At 37.8% G+C, this 21,661-nt stretch overlaps 2 protein-coding genes across 2 annotated transcripts in view; one reads left to right on the top strand and one right to left on the bottom strand.

Moving 5' to 3' along the window:
* The first annotated feature begins 837 nt into the window (after window positions 1-837).
* The window catches only part of polr2h (RNA polymerase II, I and III subunit H), an 89,088-nt gene continuing 68,264 nt past the window's right edge, over window positions 838-21,661 (top strand). Inside the window, exon 1 of the mRNA XM_062028044.1 lies at window positions 838-900. The gene's annotated coding sequence lies outside the window, so the exon portion shown is untranslated. The remainder of the gene's footprint in view (window positions 901-21,661) is intronic.
* Window positions 6,407-16,319, bottom strand: b3gnt7 (UDP-GlcNAc:betaGal beta-1,3-N-acetylglucosaminyltransferase 7). Its single transcript, XM_062027507.1, has 2 exons — window positions 16,184-16,319; window positions 6,407-9,647 (listed from the first exon to the last, which is right to left on the bottom strand). Coding segments are annotated over exons 1-2 (1,257 nt in total). The 5' UTR covers window positions 16,186-16,319; the 3' UTR covers window positions 6,407-8,392.

Here is a 21,661-nt window from a genome sequence, read left to right as displayed (position 1 = left end):
TGTCTCAAATGCCCAATTTCAAGATGAACGAAATACTCCAGTCAAGCACGACCACCGACCGTTATAGTATTGTATACATGAACATCAATGAACTTTAGTATCGAAACAAGACCGAACGGCACCTATTCCTGGCCGTTGCGGCACCTGAGTTTTTGTACAAACATGCTCAGCGCAGGATGAAGCCAGTTCATTGCAATGTTTCGAAAGCGTCAGATTATTGTAAATCTCGCAATGCTGATCGGAAAGACTAAGGTAAGGCCTAATGGCGCGCAATGGAATACGCAGTGCATTCTGGGATGTAAGGAAACGGAAGTTAACTTTCTAAAATGGGCGGCGTCATCCGGGTATTTTGTAGTAACTCACTTCCGTAAACCTTTACGTTTCGCGAGAACGTGCCGACTTTACTGTTTAGTCGGCAATTTAGTGTTTTTTGAACTATTAGTACAAATTTAAGACTTTGAAAGTCCAATAACTATATATATCATCGCAGCAACAAATCTCGAAAATGTTATAGCGTTTGTTCGCCACTAGAGGACAGCCTAACAGCTCGCCTTGGTTACTAAAGTGCGGTATGTTGTAAGTTTCCTTTTAAATATGACCCCAGAAGTATTTAGAATGAAAAGGAAAATTATTTCTATTGTGGGCGCAATTTATTTTGGGTAGGTGAAGAAAATGGCTAATCATCAATTACGCTGTCTGGCCTCCAAAAGGTCAGCACCTGGATTTAATTAAGCAAATATAGGTAAGAGCCTCTCATTGGATAACTACTGACGAGGTGATTATTCTTCATCCTTTTTTTAAGTGACTAGTGGGTAGCGTGGGAGGAAGTGTAAAACAAATGTTCATCTGTTTCAGAACCATCAAGTGCATGCATCTACATCATTGGAATTGTCCACAGCAGTAAGTAGAGGAAGAATTTCAAATACTTTAAATCAGGGGTGTGCAAACTTTTTAAACTCAGGGCCGCACTGAAAAATCCCCCCCCCCCCCCCCCCCCGTGACCCCGAAAGGGACAAGCGGTAGAAAATGGATGTAATTATATACGTGTGTGTGTATATATATATATATATATATATATATATATATATATATATATATATATATATATATATATATATATATATATATATCTCATGCAAAGGGTTTCAGTCATGAAAAATTTTGAAAATAATTTATACTTTTTTTTTTCAATGTTTAAATCTAGATCAACTTCAGATCTCTGTCAATATAAAGTTGAATTTTTGTTATGCATATTTTGTTAAATAAAGCCCAGCTGTTTTTATGGGGGAGGGGGGGAGGGAGGAAAAATTTCCCCCACAAAAATGTTCAAAGTGGAACATTTGATGTGAAGTATTTGGAGGCCTAAATAGATCAATATTTTATATAATTGAGTTTGATTCATTATTTTTTTGAGCAATGACCGTTAACCAAAAAAAATCCCACTAAAATTCTTAGAGATCCTAAAGGGCATACTCATACAGGTAAGTGTTACAAATATACGTACATGCATATTCAATATGTGTACTGATACATAATTTTTTATTGTATTTTCACTTTCAATAGGTCAACTTGAGATCTATCAGTCGATTATAAGTTTTTTTATTTTTTTAAAATTGTTTTAGTTTTTTTTTATGGCAAACACAAAATATGCATTATTTTCCCCCCCAAAAAAATATTTCAAAGTGGTATATTTATTGTGAAGGAATTGGAATAAGAGATAAATATGAATTATAACGATTTTACTTAAGTATTTTATGAGCAATGACAGTTTTAAAGGCCTACTGAAATGAATTTTTTTTATTTAAACGGGGATAGCAGATCTATTCTATGTGTCATACTTGATCATTTCGCGATATTGCCATATTTTTGCTGAAAGGATTTAGTAGAGAACAACGACAATAAAGATTGCAACTTTTGGTATCTGATAAAAAAAAAAGGCTTGCCCCTACCGGAAGTAGCGTGACGTAGTCAGTTGAACATATACGCAAAGTTCCCTATTGTTTACAATGATGGCCGCATGAAGTGAGAGAGATTCGGACCGAGAAAGCGACAATTTCCCCATTAATTTGAGCGAGGATGAAAGATTTGTGGATGAGTAAAGTGCAAGTGAAGGACTAGTGGGGAGTTGAAGCTATTCAGATAGGGAAGATGCTGTGAGAGCCGGGGGTGACCTGATATTCAGCTGGGAATGACTACAACAGTAAATAAACACAAGACATATATATACTCTATTAGCCACAACACAACCAGGCTTATATTTAATATACCACAAATTAATCCTGCATAAAAACACCTGCGTGTTTGTTATGCTAGCTCCTAGCTCCTCTGCTAGCTCCTAGCTCCATAGAACACGCCAATACAATTCAAACACCTGATCAACACACACAATCACTCAGCCCAAAAGACCGTTCACCTAACCCAAGGTTCATAAAGCTTATATATTTTTAAAAAGTTACGTACGTGACGCGCACATACGGTCAAGCTCTCAAATGTTTAGCAGCCAAGGCTGCATACTCACGGTACCTGATATTCAGCTGGGAATGACTACAACAGTAAATAAACACAAGACATATATATACTCTATTAGCCACAACACAACCAGGCTTATATTTAATATGCCACAAATTAATCCTGCATAAAAACACCTGCGTGTTTGTTATGCTAGCTCCTAGCTCCTATGCTAGCTCCTAGCTCCATAGAACACGCCAATACAATTCAAACACCTGATCAACACACACAATCACTCAGCCCAAAAGACCGTTCACCTAACCCAAGGTTCATAAAGCTTATATATTTTAAAAAAGTTACGTACATACGCAAAAAAAAGTTGCGCACATACGGTCAAGCGATCAAATGTTTAGAAGCCAAAGCTGCATAAAAACACCTGCGTGTTTGTTATGCTAGTCATCCAAATCAAAGTAATCCTGGTAAGAGTCTGTGTTGTCCCAGTTCTCTACAGGCGTCTGTGTATCGAAGTCAAAAGTCCTCCTGGTTAGAGTCTCTGTTATCCGAGTTCTTCCATCTTGACTGCATCTTTCGGGAATGTAAACAAAGAAGCGCCGGCTGTGTACTGTTGTTGCTGACTACGTTCGAAAAATACGTCCATTTCGCACCGACAACTTTCTTCTTTGCTTGCTCAGCTTCCTTCTCCATAATGCAATGAACATGATTGCAACAGATTCACGAACACAGATGTCCAGAATACTGTGGAATTATGAAATGAAAACAGAGCTTTTTCGTATTGGCTTCAATGTGGAAGGCATACCCGTGTTCCCCGGGCTACGTCACGCGCATACGTCATCCTCAGAGGCGTTTCGAACCGGAAGTTTAGCGGCAAATTTAAAATGTCACTTTATAAGTTAACCCGGCCGTATTGGCATGTGTTATAATGTTAAGATTTCATCATTGATATATAAACTATCAGACTGCGTGGTCGGTAGTAGTGGGTTTCAGTAGGCCTTTAAAGAAAAAAACAACCTGCATGGCAGTTTTGTGTTATTAGAGTCAACATTGCAACTTTTTCTCGTTACGTTTCACCTGTACGCTCTTATTCCACTTTTTTTGTTTTGAAATAGTATTTTTAGAATGTGGCGGGGGCCGTTAGAAAACTAGCTGCGGGCTGGAAAATGGCCTCCGGGCCGCACTTTGGACACCTCTGCTATAACCGCTGTTCAGTAGCGCTTACACAGAGGTATGCTACTTTTCATTTGAAGCCAAACTTTTACATTCTCACCTCTGCTTGTGCCAACGAAGTTGTTTCTTCCGCAGCCTTTCAGAAAAGGTCGAGTACTGGTGTGAAAAACCGCGGCTCCGTCCGGTCGGCCTCTAAACCAGGCGGACATCAAAAGCTTCCCCCAATTAGTGTCAACAAATATGCTGCCGGTCAGTCGGCAGGTTAAAGAAGCCGCTTGTGTGCCCACTTTGAGCGGAATAGCGTCACTTGAGTGGGAAATTTACCGTGCAATTAGGCCTGTGATGGATATGTTCATTTCCCCCGCCATTTCCATCAGAAAAATCAGAATCTGAAAACGGAACCTATAGATTAACTAATTGTATCACACTCATACCTGTGAAAATAAAGGACATATACTGGGGATTTTTTTATTTTTTATATATATACATGTATATATACTGTATATACATACTAGGGCTGCAACAACTAATCGATTAAAATCGATTATTAAAATAGTTGTCGATTAATTTAGTCATCGATTCGTTGGATCTTTGCTATGCGCAGAGTTTTTTAAAAAAAGTTTTTATTTTTTATTTTTTTTAATAAACCTTTATTTATAAACTGCAACATTTACAAACAGCTGAGAAACAATAATCAAAATAAGTATGGTGCCAGTACGCTGTTTTTTTTCAGTAAAATACTGGATAGGATAGAAATGTAGTTTGTCTCTTTTATCCGATTATTAATCGAAGTCATAATCGACAGATTAATCGATTATCAAATTAATCATTAGTTGCAGCCTTAATATATACATATACATATACACACTATATATACACATACACACACAGTTTATATATATATATATATATATATATATATATATATATATATATATATATATATATATGTATATGTATATGTATATGTGTGTGTATATGTGTGTGTATATGTGTGTGTATGTGTATATATAAAGTGTCTATATATTAGTGTATATATACAGTATATATATATATATGTGTATATACAGTATGTGTGTGTATATATATATATATATGTGTGTGTATATATGTGTGTATATATATGTGTATATACAGTATGTGTATATATATATATGTATATATATGTGTGTGTGTGTATATATGTGTGTATATATATGTGTATATACAGTATGTGTATATATATATATGTATATATATGTGTGTGTGTGTATGTATATATATATATATATATATATATATATATATATATATATATATATATATATATCTATATATATATCTTTCTGTCATTCAGGGTAAATTTAGGTACTTGAAGCTCTCATTCTCATTAGATTCATTTTGTTAAAGTGTAAACATTAGGGATGTGCCGATCAATCAATTTTCCATCCATCCATCCATTTTCTACCGCTTATTCCCTTCGGGGTCGCGGGGGGCGCTGGAGCCTATCTCAGCTACAATCGGGCGGAAGGCGGGGTACACCCTGGACAAGTCACCACCTCATCGCAGGGCCAACACAGATAGACAGACAACATTCACACTCACATTCACACACTACGGCCAATTTAGTGTTGCCAATCAGCCTATCCCCAGGTGCATGTCTTTGGAGGTGGGAGGAAGCCGGAGTACCCGGAGGGAACCCACGCAGTCACGGGGAGAACATGCAAACTCCACACAGAAAGATCCCGAGGCCGGGATTGAACTCACGACTACTCAGGACCTTCGTATTGTGAGGCAGACGCACTAACCCCTCTTCCACCGTGCTGCCCTCAATCAATTTTCATAAAAACTTATTTTAATTTCCCCGGTTTATAAGTGGCTAGCAGCTAATTATGCATCTCCATACAGTGTGGACCCGCTCCCCTCCGCTAATAAAAAACAATCTCCTCCATCACGACAAATGAACTTACAGTAGTATCTTATGTAACATTATCACTGGAGGACAATGCTAAACATGTTACACACCGCAGTCATGCTAATTGCTATGCTAACCGCTACGCTAGCTTTAAACAACACCAAGCCATAAGTGCTTAGTGAAGTTTTGCAGCAGAAAGTAAGTGGATATTAACAAAACATTAATAAGAGCTTTGAGGTTAATCTTACAATTGTTGGTGTGTCAGCAGTCAGTACACAGCACTTAAGGGAAGGGCGGATCGATCCATAAATAGGTAGTGTCGATACCAAGGGTAGTATCAGTATATGATTGATAGTAGAGTGATAACGTCGATCCAATTTTTTTTTCTTTTTCTAAAAATATATTTTCTTGATTTTGGTATTTTTTTACAAACCAAAGGAACAATTCCCTGGACAGAGGATGACTTTAAAGGCAACAACCAAATAATACAAAATTAGTGGTAGATAGGCTAGTAGTTTTTGCTTTTGTTTAGTTATTGTGTACTATTGACTTTGTTTTTCTGAAACTCTTGCAATAAAAGAGAATAAGGAATTGTTTTATAAACTGTGTTGATATTGTTAAACTGTCAATAGCAGTCAGCCTAAATAAGTTAACATTAATGTTAAGTTAATACTTGTGATGATCGGAATCTGCAGCATAAAACCCTGATAGTAACATCCCTAGTAAACAGTTTTGTTCAATGAAAATCTACAGAAAATAACTGACATAAATTGTAACATTTCATCACCATGCCGATATGGACTAAATTGCATCTTAAAACAGGTTGCTTTGTCAAAAAGATGCTTCAAATGGAAATAGTTGCGTAGTTTTCATGTCCTGAAGAAGCACTTTATTGAACACCTTCAACATGTTTCATGTAGACCATTATTATCGTCATGGTTGTGTGAAGAGGTTATGTTTACTGTTTAGTTGCATGACCGCCTCTCCCACGTCAACATCAGACACTATTGTTGGCTGACCTGCTGGAGATCGCCACAAAGATGCTGGATGCTGATAGGGTGAACACACAAACTGCTGACCTGGGACAGATTTACAAAGAAATGTTTTGGGTGTGGAGGGAAAACAACAGAATATTGAACTTTTTAATATTCACATATACAATATTTACATCACCAATGCCTTAATTAACACCCACTCCTAAAAGATGAATAATTCAAATTAAGACAATTATAAATTAAACATTAGGCCCACATTATTTTCTTAAATGAACATCTTACATAGTCGTACCAGTAATGTTTTAGTACAATGTTGTGTAAACCTTCTGTCAACGTCACGTCAAGTATATCAGAACAGTCACTTCCATGGGCAGCTCTCAGTATCTCCAGTCGGTCTTGTTTTTCCACCCCCCCCCCCCAAAAAAAGATCGCAAGGACCTCTACAACACAAATTATGTTCCTGTTCTGTGATTGGCTGGCAACCAGTCCAAGGTCGTCCAAAGTCAGCTGGGAAAGGCTCAGGGCCGTGAACAGGATGAACTGTAGAAGGTGAATGCATGTCCAAACTATCGTATCCTGGAGACCCTTGAAAATATGAGAGTTGTGGAAGGTCTACTGAGGTAGAGTCATTCTCTTGCTTTGAATGAACCAAAAAGGCACAGCAGCAACCAGACACTGAATTCTAGCTGTAAGGGTGCGTTCACACTTGGAGTCCGAACAATATTTGGTGGGGACTTGAATGCGGTTTCTGTTCACAATTGAATTCGCCAGTGGACTAAATCATGTAAGTCAAGCTTCGATTGGGGACAAAGCATGAAACATGATGTCATAGGACTTTTGTTCTTATAGCCACTTGAGATGTAACAAGGTAGATCTAAATGATACCAAGATGACTAAAAGATTCCTAGAAATTTGCTGCAATGAATCAACCCTTCTGCAAAGTAAGTTGATGCTTCTGGGCTTTCTGTTGGGTTTGGCTCACCATGAACTGGTTTTGTTTGAGTGTTTTGGCGCGCAGACTAGAGTCTGCCTGCAGGCGGATCTCTCGGGTGGTCCTGGGTTCCGTAGACTGTGTTCACACTCGCTCAAATGAACAAACTAGCAGAAACTGAGGACTCTTGTCTCTGTTGGGGACTTCATTAAAGTGCAGAATCAGTCAGTGCCATTTTTCCCAGGTCGTTTTGCTGGAGATTCGTGGGTGTTTTTGTTGTGTGGGCACCACATGACATCTCTTTCCTGGTTTTAAAAATGACAAACTGTTTGGCGGCCACTCTCTTCCCAAGTTTTGAAATTTGTTCCAGATTTCAGGGTGAAAGAGGAACGGTATCTTGATTCTTTCGTATGTCTTGCGTGTATGGGATAATTGACATTGAAGGGTCTTTGAAGTCTTTTGAAGGGGTTTGTTTTAACCGCTCCAAAAATGACAAGTGCGAACGCGCCTTATATTATTCCTTTTCGTGATAAATAGGCATTCCTTCTTTATGGCAGGCAGAGACATTCATGATTTTGTTGAGGAATAATATTCACATTTATGGATTCATCATCGTCGTCCTCTAACGAGGAAGTCGGTAAAAGGAAAAGGCTCCAAAGGAAATAATCAGCACCAAGCAGGCCTAAATCACACATCACGTGATCAATCGTCCTCCTTCGTGTTACCATTGTCGCCGCAGCTTTAGGTTGAGGTTATTTTTAAATGCCTTATAAATACAACAATTCAAAAAAGCATAATTTACTTCCGAAGTACTTCTACATAAAACCCACAGCGACAGCAAATACTGTCTCAGTCTTCCCCCAGAAAGAAGAGTACGCACAGTTTCCCTTGGACTATCCTGGCAAACAGCAAGAGTCACCTTGGAGCGGCCCGGTCGAGCTATAGAATCTCGACTTTTTGTGAACAGACCAGTTCGCTGTTGACCAGATTCCACATGTGTAAGAGTTCCTTTGGGAGCAGTTTGTGAACAACAATCATGCTCTTAAAGAAACAAGGTTCTTTGTTCAACTTGCTGCTCTTGTTTTTCACAAGGCCGAACGTCTTAAAGGCATTATGTTTGATTGGAGCCACCTGAAGGACTTCCAGGCACATACCTAAGAAGACGTCGTCGATGGGGTACAGCTCCAGGGTATCTGCAACCCAGTAGAGCTTCCTTGCCAGGTTACCGTCCATCAGAAACCCCCCTCCCCCTGCGTAGGGAGGGTAATGGGTCTTATTGTACAAAGCCTGCGGGATGTAGTACTTATTCTCCCTTTTTCGGATCGGCTTTGCCCTAAAAATCACATCCCCGACAAAGAGGTTCTTTGCAGGGTCAGTGCTGTCGAGGAACTCAAAGATGTTCTCCACACTGACAAAAACATCGTCGTCCCCCTTGAAGATGTAGCGAACACTCGGGCAGTAGGTGTGGAACCATTTGAGGAAGTGTGTCTCCTTCAGGGTGAGATTGAAGAAGCTATCCAAGAAGTCCCACTGAAGGATATCGCCATAGATTTGGTTTTCGTACTCCAAAAGCTTTTGATGGTTCGCCCCCTCGGCCTGGTTGGATGATTTAGCAAGAAGGAAGAGCGTCTTTATCCTCTTGCCGCTTACGACTCGCTCCTTGCCCCATGTTTTTCGAATGACCTCTCTGCGATCATGCTGGGTTGCCACAGATTTGATCACCATGAGCAAATGAATCTCCCCAGCGCATTTCTCCGGGTGGTTTTGAAGTATTGGGAAGTATCGGCAGTGTCGGTAAAGCATAAATTGCTTGAATGTGTCCTCCAGGCTCCGAAACCAATCCTGGCCTGAAAGATTGTGGTTGGCACTGCAGTTGGTGGTGGTTACGTCCCAGGTTGTGGCACTATGTTCTTCAGTGACGCTAGGCTCCTGGGTGGTGGATCGACCTCGATGAAGCGGCTGGTGCTTGATCGGCTTCCAAAAGCCTTTCACCCCCCGAGAGGAGTGCGTCTTCACTTGAAGGGCAGCTCCGGACTCCGCTACTTCAGAGGCATCCATGCGAGCCTGCCGCTGGAGTTCAAATGGAGCCCCCATATTTATGCTCCCTCTCTGGACAACGGTGAGCGCCACCACTGCCAGGAAGAACATGACAGCCACCCTCTTGTACACCTTCCAGCGATCTCTGTTGTTAATCCTGGTCAACACAAAGACAAGAGAAAACTGTTCAGATCAAAAGCTTTTATTGAAAAAACAAAATGTGAGGCACTTATTGGGACACCAACCACTAAGATACGTTACCTAAGGCCCATTGTTCAAAAGACCTAAAAGTTTTCATTGGTTTAAATCCTAAAACTACATCACAATTTAGTTTATGGTCAAACTTAATTGGTTTGTTTGCGACTTATTAAGATATAACGGCTTTCTCACTACACTTGAATCCTGACAAATTTGTGTGGAACTGTACCAAAACCACTTTTTGTTGGGGGATTAGTTGGCTCGGGCCGCCCCTTAGTTTGATTAATGTGTTCACACCTCACCAAACAATGGGGAACTTTAGTGTGATTATAAAAGTTGAAGTTAAAGTACCAATGATTGTCACACACACACTAGGTGTGGTGAAAGTATCCTCTGCATTTGACCCATCACCCTTGATCACCCCCTGGGAGGTGAGGATGGCAGTGAGCAGCAGCGGTGGCCGCGCCCGGGAATCATTTTTGGTGACTTAACCCCCAATTCAAACCCTTGATGCTGAGTGTCAAGCAGGGAGGTAATGGGTCCCATTTTTATAGTCTTTGGTATGATTCGGACGGGGCGGAAAACTCTAACCGCAAGGCCACTGAGCAGGAATAACATACCAAAGTGTATTAGTGTGACATTGAAAACATTTATAACAAGTAATTGATCCTGTCAAGGATCAAGGGTGTGCAGGGGCCTATCCTGGCTACCTTTGGGCGAGAGGCGGTACACGCTGGACTGGTCACCGGTCAATCACAGGGCACAAACAGACAACTAGACACACATATTTATCGCCGTGGTTTGTTAGTTAGCAACCTAACTTTAAAAGTTATGGGCGGATTTCGATAAAACTATCAGGAAATGTCCAAAATGGAAGAAACAAAGTGATTAGATTTTGAGGGTGATTTGCATAATTTCTACTAGTTACCTTACATTTAAGTTACAATGCTAGCGGCCCCGCCTCCACCCACAGTGACAAACAGTGGATTAATGGCAAGAGCGTTCCCGCTATTTATTAAATTCCGCTATAGATAGCTCAAAAAAATGTATGAGCAGATTTTGATTGAATGTTCGGTAAATGTCAGAAATGGGATAAGGAAGAAGTGATTTGATTATGGGGGTCATGCGGATCACTGTTTGGATTCAGGATATTTTTAAAGAATTCTTTACCATTGGGAGATGGGGCCTGGTGGAGGTCTGCGTTAATTGATAACATAACAGACGTCATAATTATTTACCGCCAACTACAGGCCAGTAGGCAAAGGTCTGAGAAAAATAACATTTTGACTGAAAATTTGAACTGAAACCAAAGAAATGTGAATATTTGCTCACTAGATTAGTTTAAAACAGGCAAGTATGGATACTTCGAAACCAACACGCAAAAATTACATCGATACTTCCTTTTTCTCAGCGAGCTATGTCGATTGTTGACATGTGAAGTCAGCGCCGAAGAAGAATGTCTGCTGTTCTAGAAAAAAATGAGCCAATATTTTTTTTTATTTTTTTATTTCGAATATGTAGACAAAACAAAAACAAACAAGTTTTGCAAAAAACAACAAAAAAGCCATTCAAAAATGAATAACAAAAATATATTCCCTATATATTTATTTATTTGTGTCAGCCGAGCCCAAATGTTTATTTGGCGCTTGCGTTTCTCCCTCGCTCATACACAAATTGTTGAAGTGGGGCGGTATGCATCATAACTTGCATCGTACGCTTCACAACACAACACCTAATGCACACCTGCCACCTCCATTTTTTGCTAATCAAATACAAGCAAGGGTGAAAGGCAAAGTATCCGCCACCGCAAGCCCTGCAGGCAGCGTACATTACCGCAGTGTGCAGAAAACCTCCACAAAGTTGCTACCCAACCTTCACCATGTCTCTAAGTGCCAAGAAGAGAAACTTTTCCTAATGAAAAATGGAACTTGCAGTATGTCAGCATTTTTATTAGCCTATTTCAGTACAAATATATATACACTACCGTTCAAAAGTTTGGGGTCACATTGAAATGTCCTTATTTTTGAAGGAAAAGCACTGTACTTTTCAATGAAGATAACTTTAAACTAGTCTTAACTTTAAAGAAATACACTCTATACATTGCTAATGTGGTAAATGACTATTCTAGCTGCAAATGTCTGGTTTTTGGTGCAATATCTACATAGGTGTATAGAGGCCCATTTCCAGCAACTATCACTCCAGTGTTCTAATGGTACAATGTGTTTGCTCATTGGCTCAGAAGGCTAATTGATGAGTAGAAAACCCTTGTGCAATCATGTTGACACATCTGAAAACAGTTTAGCTCGTTACAGAAGCTACAAAACTGACCTTCCTTTGAGCAGTTTGAGTTTCTGGAGCATCACATTTGTGGGGTCAATTAAACGCTCAAAATGGCCAGAAAAAGAGAACTTTCATCTGAAACTCGACAGTCTATTCTTGTTCTTAGAAATGAAGGCTATTCCACAAAATTGTTTGTGTGACCCCAAACTTTTGAACGGTAGTGTATATAAATGACGTCACGCTACCACCATATTGAAAGAACATTGAGAACAATGTTTTAAATACTTTTTTAAGCACAGTATTGTTTGTTTTGTTATACTGGGGGTTTATAGAACACTGCTGTGCTTTTTTGAATGTATGTACAGTACAGGCCAAAAGTTTGGACACACCTTTTCATTCAATGTGTTTTCTTTATTTTTTAATGACTGTTTACATTGTCTGGTCAGGATGCCACCCGAACGCCTCCCTAGGGAGGTGTTTAGGGCACGTCCGACCGGTAGGAGGCCACGGGGAAGACCCAGGACACGTTGGGAAGACCATGTCTCCCGGCTGGCCTGGGAACGCCTCGGGATCCCTCGGGAAGAGCTGGACGAAGTAGCTGGGGAGAGTGAAGTCTGGGCTTCCCTGCTTAGGCTGCTGCCCCCGCGACCCGACCTCGGATAAGCGGAAGAAGATGGATGGATGGATGGATGGATGGATATTTACATTGTAGATTGTCACTGAAGGCATCAAAACTATGAATGAACACATGTGGAGTTATGTACTTAACAAAAAAAGGTGAAATGACTGAAAACATGTTTTATATTCTAGTTTCTTCAAAATAGCCACCCTTTGCTCTGATTCCTGCTTTGCACACTCTTGGCATTCTCTTGATGAGCTTCAAGAGGAAGTCACATGAAATGGTTTTCACTTCACAGGTGTGCTTGAAGCTCATCGAGAGAATGCCAAGAGTGTGCAAAAAACTAATCAGCGCCAAGGGGTGGCTATTTTGAAGAAACTAAAACATAAAACATGTTTTCAGTTATTTCACCCTTTTTTGTTAAGTACATAACTCCACATGTGTTCATTCATAGTTTTGATGCCTTCAGTGACAATCTACAATGTAAATAGTCATGAAAATAAAGAAAACCCATTGAATGAGAAGGTGTGTCCAAACCTCTGGCCTGCACTGTGCCTCTTGGCAGTTGCTACTAAAATTAAAATTATGTGCAAAATAATTGACAGTTTTCAATAAAGTCGTAAATTCAATAGTCCAGTTTTTAAAAGATTTGAATGGCGGTATCCAACAAGTTTAGGAAAATTAAGGAAATTCATCGATATCGGGTCAAGGGGAGTCAAAAAAGGTAAACTCTGTATTTCCGCAATGGAAAGAAAAAGGCTTTGTTGCCATAATATATTCCCACATGTACCATACATTGTCTCCTGATGTATACTGTATGTTCTAGCAATGCAAAAACTTGCCTCGGGGCAATATTTTACTGTCATCATATAATCATGCTGCACTTTGCATCTATCTATTATTACATGCACATTATCACATTTGTGCAATACTGAGAATAAAAAGGGTTTTTTACTAAAGGATTGGTTTCCCATACTGAATTGACATTTTATGTGGCAATGAAAAAAATCTAATGAAAATAATGATTTTAAGGACAATATTTTTCCTTAAGTCTCTTGTAGGGCAGTGTTTTTCAACCTTTTTTGAGCCATGGCACATTTTTTGCGTTGAAAAAATCTGGCAGACCACTAGTAGAAATCATTAACAAAACGAAACTCAGTTGACAGTAAAAAGTCCTCGCAATTGTTGGATATGACTTTAAACCATAACCAAGCATGCATCAATATAGCTCTTGTCTCAAAGTAGGTCTACTGTCACCACCTGTCACATCACACCGTGACTTATTTTGAGTTTTTTGCTGTTTTCCTGTGTGTAGTGTTTTAGTTCTTGCCTTGCGCTCCTATTTTGGTGGCTTTTTCTCTTTTTTCGGTATTTTCCTGCAGCAGTTTCATGTCTTCCTTTGAGCGATATTTCCCGCATCTACTTTGTTTTAGCAATCAAGAATATTTAAGTTGTTGCTATCCTTCTTTGTGGGGACATTGTTGATTGTCATGTCATGTTCGGATGTACATTGTGGACGCCGTCTTTGCTCCACAGTAAGTCTTTGCTGTCGTCCAGCATTCGGTTTTTGTTGACTTTGTAGCCAGGTCAGTTTTAGTTCCGCTCTGCATAGCCTTCCCTAAGCTTCAATGCCTTTTCTTAGGGGCACTCACCTTTTGTTTATTTTTGGTTTAAGCATTAGACACCTTTTTACCTGCACTCTGCCTCCCGCTGTTTCCGACATCTACAAAGCAATTAGCTACCGGCTGCCACCTACTGATATGGAAAAGTATTACACGGTTACTCTGCCGAGCTCTAAACAGCACCGACACTCAACAACAACACATCATTTGCAGACTATAATTACTGGTTTGCAAAATATATTTTTAACCCAAATAGGTGAAATTAGATCATCTCCCAGTGGTTGAAAATCTTGTTGTAGGGGAATGCGAGGAATGTCGTGCCACCTGCAAAGTGAAATCAACCCTGCCCTCCAAATTCTCACATTTCCATCATTTCATGCCAAGGCTCGTTGCACTCTTTAAAAAGAACCTCCTTTGTGGCCCCCGCTGCTCTCTAATTTTGGAGACCCTGTAGTGTTTATGACCCCTGATCAAAGTTCTCAAGCACGTTGGTAGAGTAAAAAACAGATCATTTACTTTAGATAGAACGTGTTAAAAGAGAAAGTAAGCAGATATTAACAGTAAATGAACAAGTAGGTTAATAATTCATTTTCTACCACTTGTCCTTAATAATGTTGACAAAATAATAGGTGGATAAATGACACAATATGTTACTGCATATGTCAGCAGACTAATTAGGAGCCTTTGTTTGTTTACTTACTAATAAAAGACAAGCTGTCTTGTATGTTCACTATTTTATTTAAGGACAAAAATTGCAATAATAAACATATGTTTAATGTACCCTAAGATTTTATGTTAAAATAAAGCCAATAATGCCATTTTTTTGTGGTCCCCTTTATTTAGAAAAGTACAGAAAAGTATCGAAATAATTTTAGTACCCGTACCAAAATATTGGTATCGTTACAACACTACCATATACAAGTTTTTTTTGTGATCATTCCTTACAAGTCTGATGTATTAAAAATAACTACACCTTGGATTTTAAATAACAGATCATTTACTATTTTGTAAAACAATAACAGACAACTTTGTCCTAATGCATTTTATTAATAATTGATTCATTAATTTTGACATTTTATTCAACTAATAGTGTTTGTTGCGCATTGTAGTGATGTCTGAATCAATACTGGAATATCGATACTGCCGATACCAGACATGTATTCAATTCTGTAATATCGATGTCAAATCAAAATATCTACACTTGTGATACTGTAATGATTGGAGATCATGTATATCATTAACAGGAACACAGTGTAAAAAAGTAAACTTGTGAATGAGGCAATGTGTAATGTAACTGAATTGTGAATGAGTTTTTATTCTAATCATTTATTTCTATTATTTTATTCATTTTCTTTACGGTTTGAAACACCATTTTCATGTACTTTGTACGATTTTTGTCCTATTTTTGTTGAAAATAGTTATTCACGTCACTACCTCATTATTCTTTTCTCCACAATACTGAAAAAGTGGCTTAAGGAAAATCCGAAGTGTGAGCACTAGAACTGGATGTAGTGCGGACAAATGGGGCCAATTATTTTCAATGTCTTTTTTATTTTTCTACTTGTCTTAATCCTTTTGTATGTTTTACACTTTTCTCAACTTTTTTTTAAAGCCTAACCAGGGACAGGGTTGCAAATCAGCCTGTGGCTAGAAGTCTTATGTACTTTGACGTCGGTTAATTGTACTGTCCCTGTCAAATGAACACATAAATACAATTATACTGAAGAGTTTGAAATGAATAACCCTGTTTTAAATTATTTATGCTATGAGTTATGTTATTTGGAAAACACAACTTTTTACATATTAGTAGACATATTAGGTATATTTGCACCAAGGATCAATATCGGATCGGTATCGCCCATACCAGCCTGAATTTAACTCGGTATCGGATCGGAAAGAAAATGAGTGGTATCGCACATCAATTCGGACATTGTCTAACAAGAGTTCAATTAGAAAAAACCTAATTACACTTACATTGTGCCTCAGGTCTGTAGTTGGTTGGTTTAAAGAAACTGTTCAATTAAAAAAAATTATCCTTTGCTTGAAAATTGGAACTTGCTGCCAAAAGAAATGTGACGAGCAGGGATGAGTATGAAGAAAGGAAGGCGCTTGTGTGTGCGGTGCAGCTGCAGACTGATCTCACTCCTCCTGCAGTCCGGACTCAGCTTTTCAACACACACACGCACGTCACTTCAGCCCACCCATCCAACTCACGCACGCACACACACGCATCCATCTCCTTTTTACTGTATCACCTTTTGTTCTGTTTGTTTTACATCTGCAATCCTGACTTATTGATGTGTTATTTAGTTACAGTTTGACCATATACTAGGATTGTACGGTACACCGATATTAGTATAGTACCGCGATACTAATGAATCATTTTCGGTACTATACGGCCTCTGAAAAGTACCGGTCCCGCACCGCCCCACGTCGAAGTCACGTCTTGTCATTGCTGGTTTACGAGCAGAGGAGCATGTTCGGCGGCACACAGTCACGGAGTACTTACAAGCAGACACAGTGTGTAGACAGAAAAGGGAGAACGGACACATTTTGGCTTAAAAACTAAAGATAAAGGTGAAGTTATAACACTGTTATAACACTGATACACCCTCAGGAAGAGGTGCTTTAAGACATGGCTAGCTAGCTAGCGGCTAACAACCTCCGAGGACAAAGCTACGAACAATGGGAGACTGGGCTTTCTGCTCCGCCGCTCCCAGTCTATGGAACGCTCTCCCTGACCACCTGAGGGCACCACAGACTGTGGATGCTTTTAAAAAAGGCTTAAAAACCCTTCTTTTTAAAAAAGCCCTTTTTTTTAGATATATGCATACTAGTTCTAGCCATTAGGCTGTTCTAGTTTTTATTTTTATTATCTTTTTATTTATTTATTTTTTTAATACACTGTAGCACTTTGAGGTTGTTTACGCAATGTAAAGGGCTTTTTTACAAATAAAATCTATTATCATTATTATTATTATTATTATTATTAACGTCCATCCGCCGTCGGCAGTGTTTTAGCTTCTTCTAAATCACTAATCCTGGTCTCCATGGCGACAAATAAAGTACGTTTCTTACAAGTATCATCCCTGCAGGACGAGGAATAGCTAAACATGCTTCACTGCACACCGTAGCTCACCGGCATCAAAATGTAAACAAACGCCATTGGTGGATCTACACTGTAATGATACCAAGTACAAGCACATATCTAGTCGATACTACTATGATTACGTCTGTATTTTTTGGCATCACAACATCTTCTTTCATTTAAAAAAAAAAGTATATTATGTTTATAAACTCAGGAAATATGTCCCTGGACACATGAAGACTTTGAATATGACCAATGTATGATCCTGTTACTACTTGGTATCGGTTTGATACCCAAATGTGTGGTATCATCCAAAACTAACGTAAAGTATCAAACAACAGAAGAATAAGTGATTATTACATTTTAACAGAAGTGTAGATAGAACATGTTAAAAGAGAAAGTAAGCAGATATTAACAGTAAATGAACAAGTAGATTAATAATTCATTTTCTACCACTTGTCCTTAATAATGTTGACAAAATAATAGGTAGATAAATGACACAATATGTTACTGCATATGTCAGCAGACTAAATTAGGAGCCTTCGTTTGTTTACTTACTACTAAAAGACAAGTTGTCTAGTATGTTCACTATTTTATTTAAGGACTAAACTGCAATAACAAACATATGTTTAATGTACTCTCAGATTTTTTGTTAAAATAAAGCCAATAATGCCATTTTTTGTGGTCCCCTTTATTTAGAAAAGTATCAAAATAATTTTAGTACTGGTACCAAAATATTGGTATCGTTACAACACTACTATATACAAGTTGTTGTTTTTTTAAATCAATTCTTACAAGTCTGATGTATTAAAAATAACTACACTTTGGAATTTAATTTTTTGGGGGGGAATTTGGTGACCAACATTATTTTGGGTAAAAATCTGTGCCTCCAAACTTCACGGAAAAAACCCAACATAAAAGACGTCCAGACGACTAAAGCAGGGGTGCGAAAAAATAGTTTTTGTATATTATTAAAAGAGGCGTGACATTGGTCAGATATCAGCAAAAACACAAGTATCGGATGATATTGATTTGGTCTTTTCTTGTATTTTAGTGACGTCATACAAAAGTTAAACATGGTAGGATATATAGACTGCTAGGAGTGAGCAGCTACACTACAGCTAAGCACACAATAGCTATAAAACGTAATACATGTCCTTAATTGAACAACAGTCTAAAACAGCACATTTGTCAATATAAACAAGTATCAAATAATTTTAGTTGACTTGTAATACAAAGTATCCAGTATCAAACGTGTCCGCATCATTCTACTTACTGCGTCATGCTCAATGAGTTATTGTGGCCTCTAGGTGTCACCAAAAACCAAATTACCACTCCACTTCAATTTAAAGAGAGCGTAAGTCTGCCATGTATTTAGTGATTTTTTTTTTACGTACCATTTTTCTCAGTTTGACTTATTTCACTTGATCAAGCCTTTTCTAACATTCCGCACTACAAAATGATAAAAGTATGTTCTATGACTTGTGCTGATATTGTATTGGATTAATAGCGGTATCGGCCAATACTCTAGGCTCCAATATTGGTAACCGAAACCACTGAAAAAGGGACATCGCAAAATATTTCTATATTATTGTACATGCCCAATACAGTACACGTTTTGTAGGATTTGGTTTTTATCGTACGATCTGACATTACGCTCCACAAAAACAGTCGGTTTACATGCTTATGTACCTGCTTTGTGGAATCCAGTGACTAAACAAAAAAAAGAATGCAGACGTTGGTGACTCAGTTTCAGTGCTGTTATGTTTTTTTTGCTACACCTGCTAAATAATTCAGTGTGGGGCCCAAAAAGTTGCGAGTGCCAGTACTTTGGTAAAGAAAGTAAACGCCATTGAATTAAAAAAACGTGTAAGAAAATCAATTTCTTTAGATTTCCTTGTTTTTTCATTTTCTAAAATTAGTTTTGTGCTAAATTGTGGGTATCTAAAATTGATTAATTAGATTTACATAATTTTTTTTATGGGAAAAATAACTTCAGCTTTTGTACAAGTGTCTTTGTCTGACCTTTTGGAATAATACACTGCAAAAAGTCAGTGTTCAAAAACAAGAAGAAAAAAAAAGTACAATTAGGGGTGTTTTATTTGAACTAAGCAAAATTAACTGCCAATAGAACAAGAAAATTCGACTTGTCAAGACTTTCCAAAACAAGTAAAATTAGCTAACTTCAATGAACCCAAAAATACCTTAAAATAAGTATATTCTCACTAATAACAAGTGCACTTTTCCTGGGAGAAAAAAAAAGACCTTTTTGCTCAATATGTTGAAAAATATTCTTAAATTAAGTACATGCTAGTGCCATTATCTTGACATAATGATATGCGCTCGGCATGATGATTTTTTTTTTCATGCTTGAAGTGTGTGAATGTGTGTGTGTGAATGGGTGAATGTGGAAAATAGTGTCAAAGCGCTTTGAGTTCCTTAAAAAAAAGGTAGAAAAGCACTATACAAGTACGACCCATTTACCATTTAAGAAATTATTAGTTTAAAAAAGTAGTTTTCTACTTGTGAGTGTTGATGACACAGCTTTGCATCAGTTGATATTCTAGTTTCAAGCATGTTTTACTCAAAAGAGGTCATAAAATCTCAGCAACAAGCTGTAATATCTTACTGAGATCATTTAGGACCAAAACCCTTAAAACAAGTAAAACACTTTTAACATAAAATCTGCTTAGTGAGAAGAATTATCTTATCAGACAGAAAATAGGCAAATATCACCCTTATTTGAGATATTTAATCTTACTTAGATTTCAGTTTTTGCAGTGTAGATTTGAAAAATGTTGTATATGTTTGAGATACGTGATGATGACCATGAAGCCAGAACTTGTACGTATATTGCAATGTACACTGATCTGAGTCCTGGCTGCTTAGTACAATATGGCTGCAGTGACAACGAGTATACAATAATAATAGGAATAGGACTGACTTACCTGCACGTTTATCGCCGTATGACATGTTCATGCCGTGAAGTTGTCCAGTGGTTAGCTTTCTTTTACAGCTGTAAGAATCTCACAATGTTATTTAAAATGTTTTTGTTTCATTTCAATAAAACATTTTTTTTAGGAACAATTGTTTCAAAAGTTCAACAAATTGCCATTTAATATAATTTATGTTTGACCTGAGAGGGTCTAAAAATCTTTCAAAAAAACCTCAGTCAATAATGATTTACTCCACTTATTACACAGCTTTAAAGTGTCCTTTTCTAATGTAGTTTGTGCATAATTGATCAGCATTTGTCTAATTGATGTCTAATAATTAATGGTCAGCCTTAAAAATTTGTATTTCACATAAAGTAGACCAATAACAAATTGCCATTATCAAATAATTGCTTGCTTGAGCGCCTTTCAGTATGAGGAAGTTGAAAAAAAAATATGAGGAAGTGATATTTAACGCGTAAGAAATCCATGACGGACTCATAGATCAAACTTCTATTGTGAAAGTGAGTAGGAGGACCAAGCGCTGTGACATCAGTAAAATGTCCGGTTGTCAATGAGCAGGAACTGTGCAAACTTGAGAGGTTTTATCAGCTTGCAGGCCTTTCTTGCTGTGTGTGACTAGGGAGTACACAACACGCATTAAGCATGATGGTCGTCATATCCATTTGCGCCATTTGATCATTTATTTGAATTGTATTTTTCCAGGATGGAATGCAATAAAACAAATAGTTTCAACAGCGGTAGGATCCTTTTTTTCATCAATTTGTTTATTATTTACCGTATTTTTCGGACTATAATTCGCAGTTTTTTTCATAGTTTGGCCGGGGGTGCGACTTATACTCGGGAGCGACTTATGTGTGAAATGATTAACACATTAGCGTAAAATATCAAATAATATTATTTAGCTCATTCACGTAAGAGACTAGACGTATAAGATTTCATGGGATTTAGCGATTAGGAGTGACAGATTGTTTGGTAAACGTATAGCATGTTCTATATGTTATAGTTATTTGAATGACTCTTACCATAATATGTTACGTTAACATACCAGGCACGTTCTCAGTTGGTTATTTATGCCTCATATAACGTACACTTATTCAGCCTGTTGTTCACTATTCTTTATTTATTTTAAATTGCCTTTCAAATGTCTATTCTTGGTGTTGGGTTTTATCAAATACATTTCTCCAAAAAATGCGACTTATACTCCAGTGCGACTTATACAGGTATATGGTTTTTTTCCTTCTTTATTATACATTTTCGGCCGGTGTGACTTATACTCCGAAAAATACGGTATATTATATTATTTTTATATTATAAATTATATGATAATTAATTTATATTAAATCAAATTATATTATTATATTATTTATTTATATGCATTTTTTCCCCACATACTTAAATGTTTTTAAA

Source organism: Entelurus aequoreus, linkage group LG19, assembly GCF_033978785.1.
Source record: "Entelurus aequoreus isolate RoL-2023_Sb linkage group LG19, RoL_Eaeq_v1.1, whole genome shotgun sequence".
Lineage (NCBI taxonomy): Eukaryota > Metazoa > Chordata > Actinopteri > Syngnathiformes > Syngnathidae > Entelurus > Entelurus aequoreus.
This window is presented reverse-complemented; position numbering and strand designations above follow the sequence as displayed.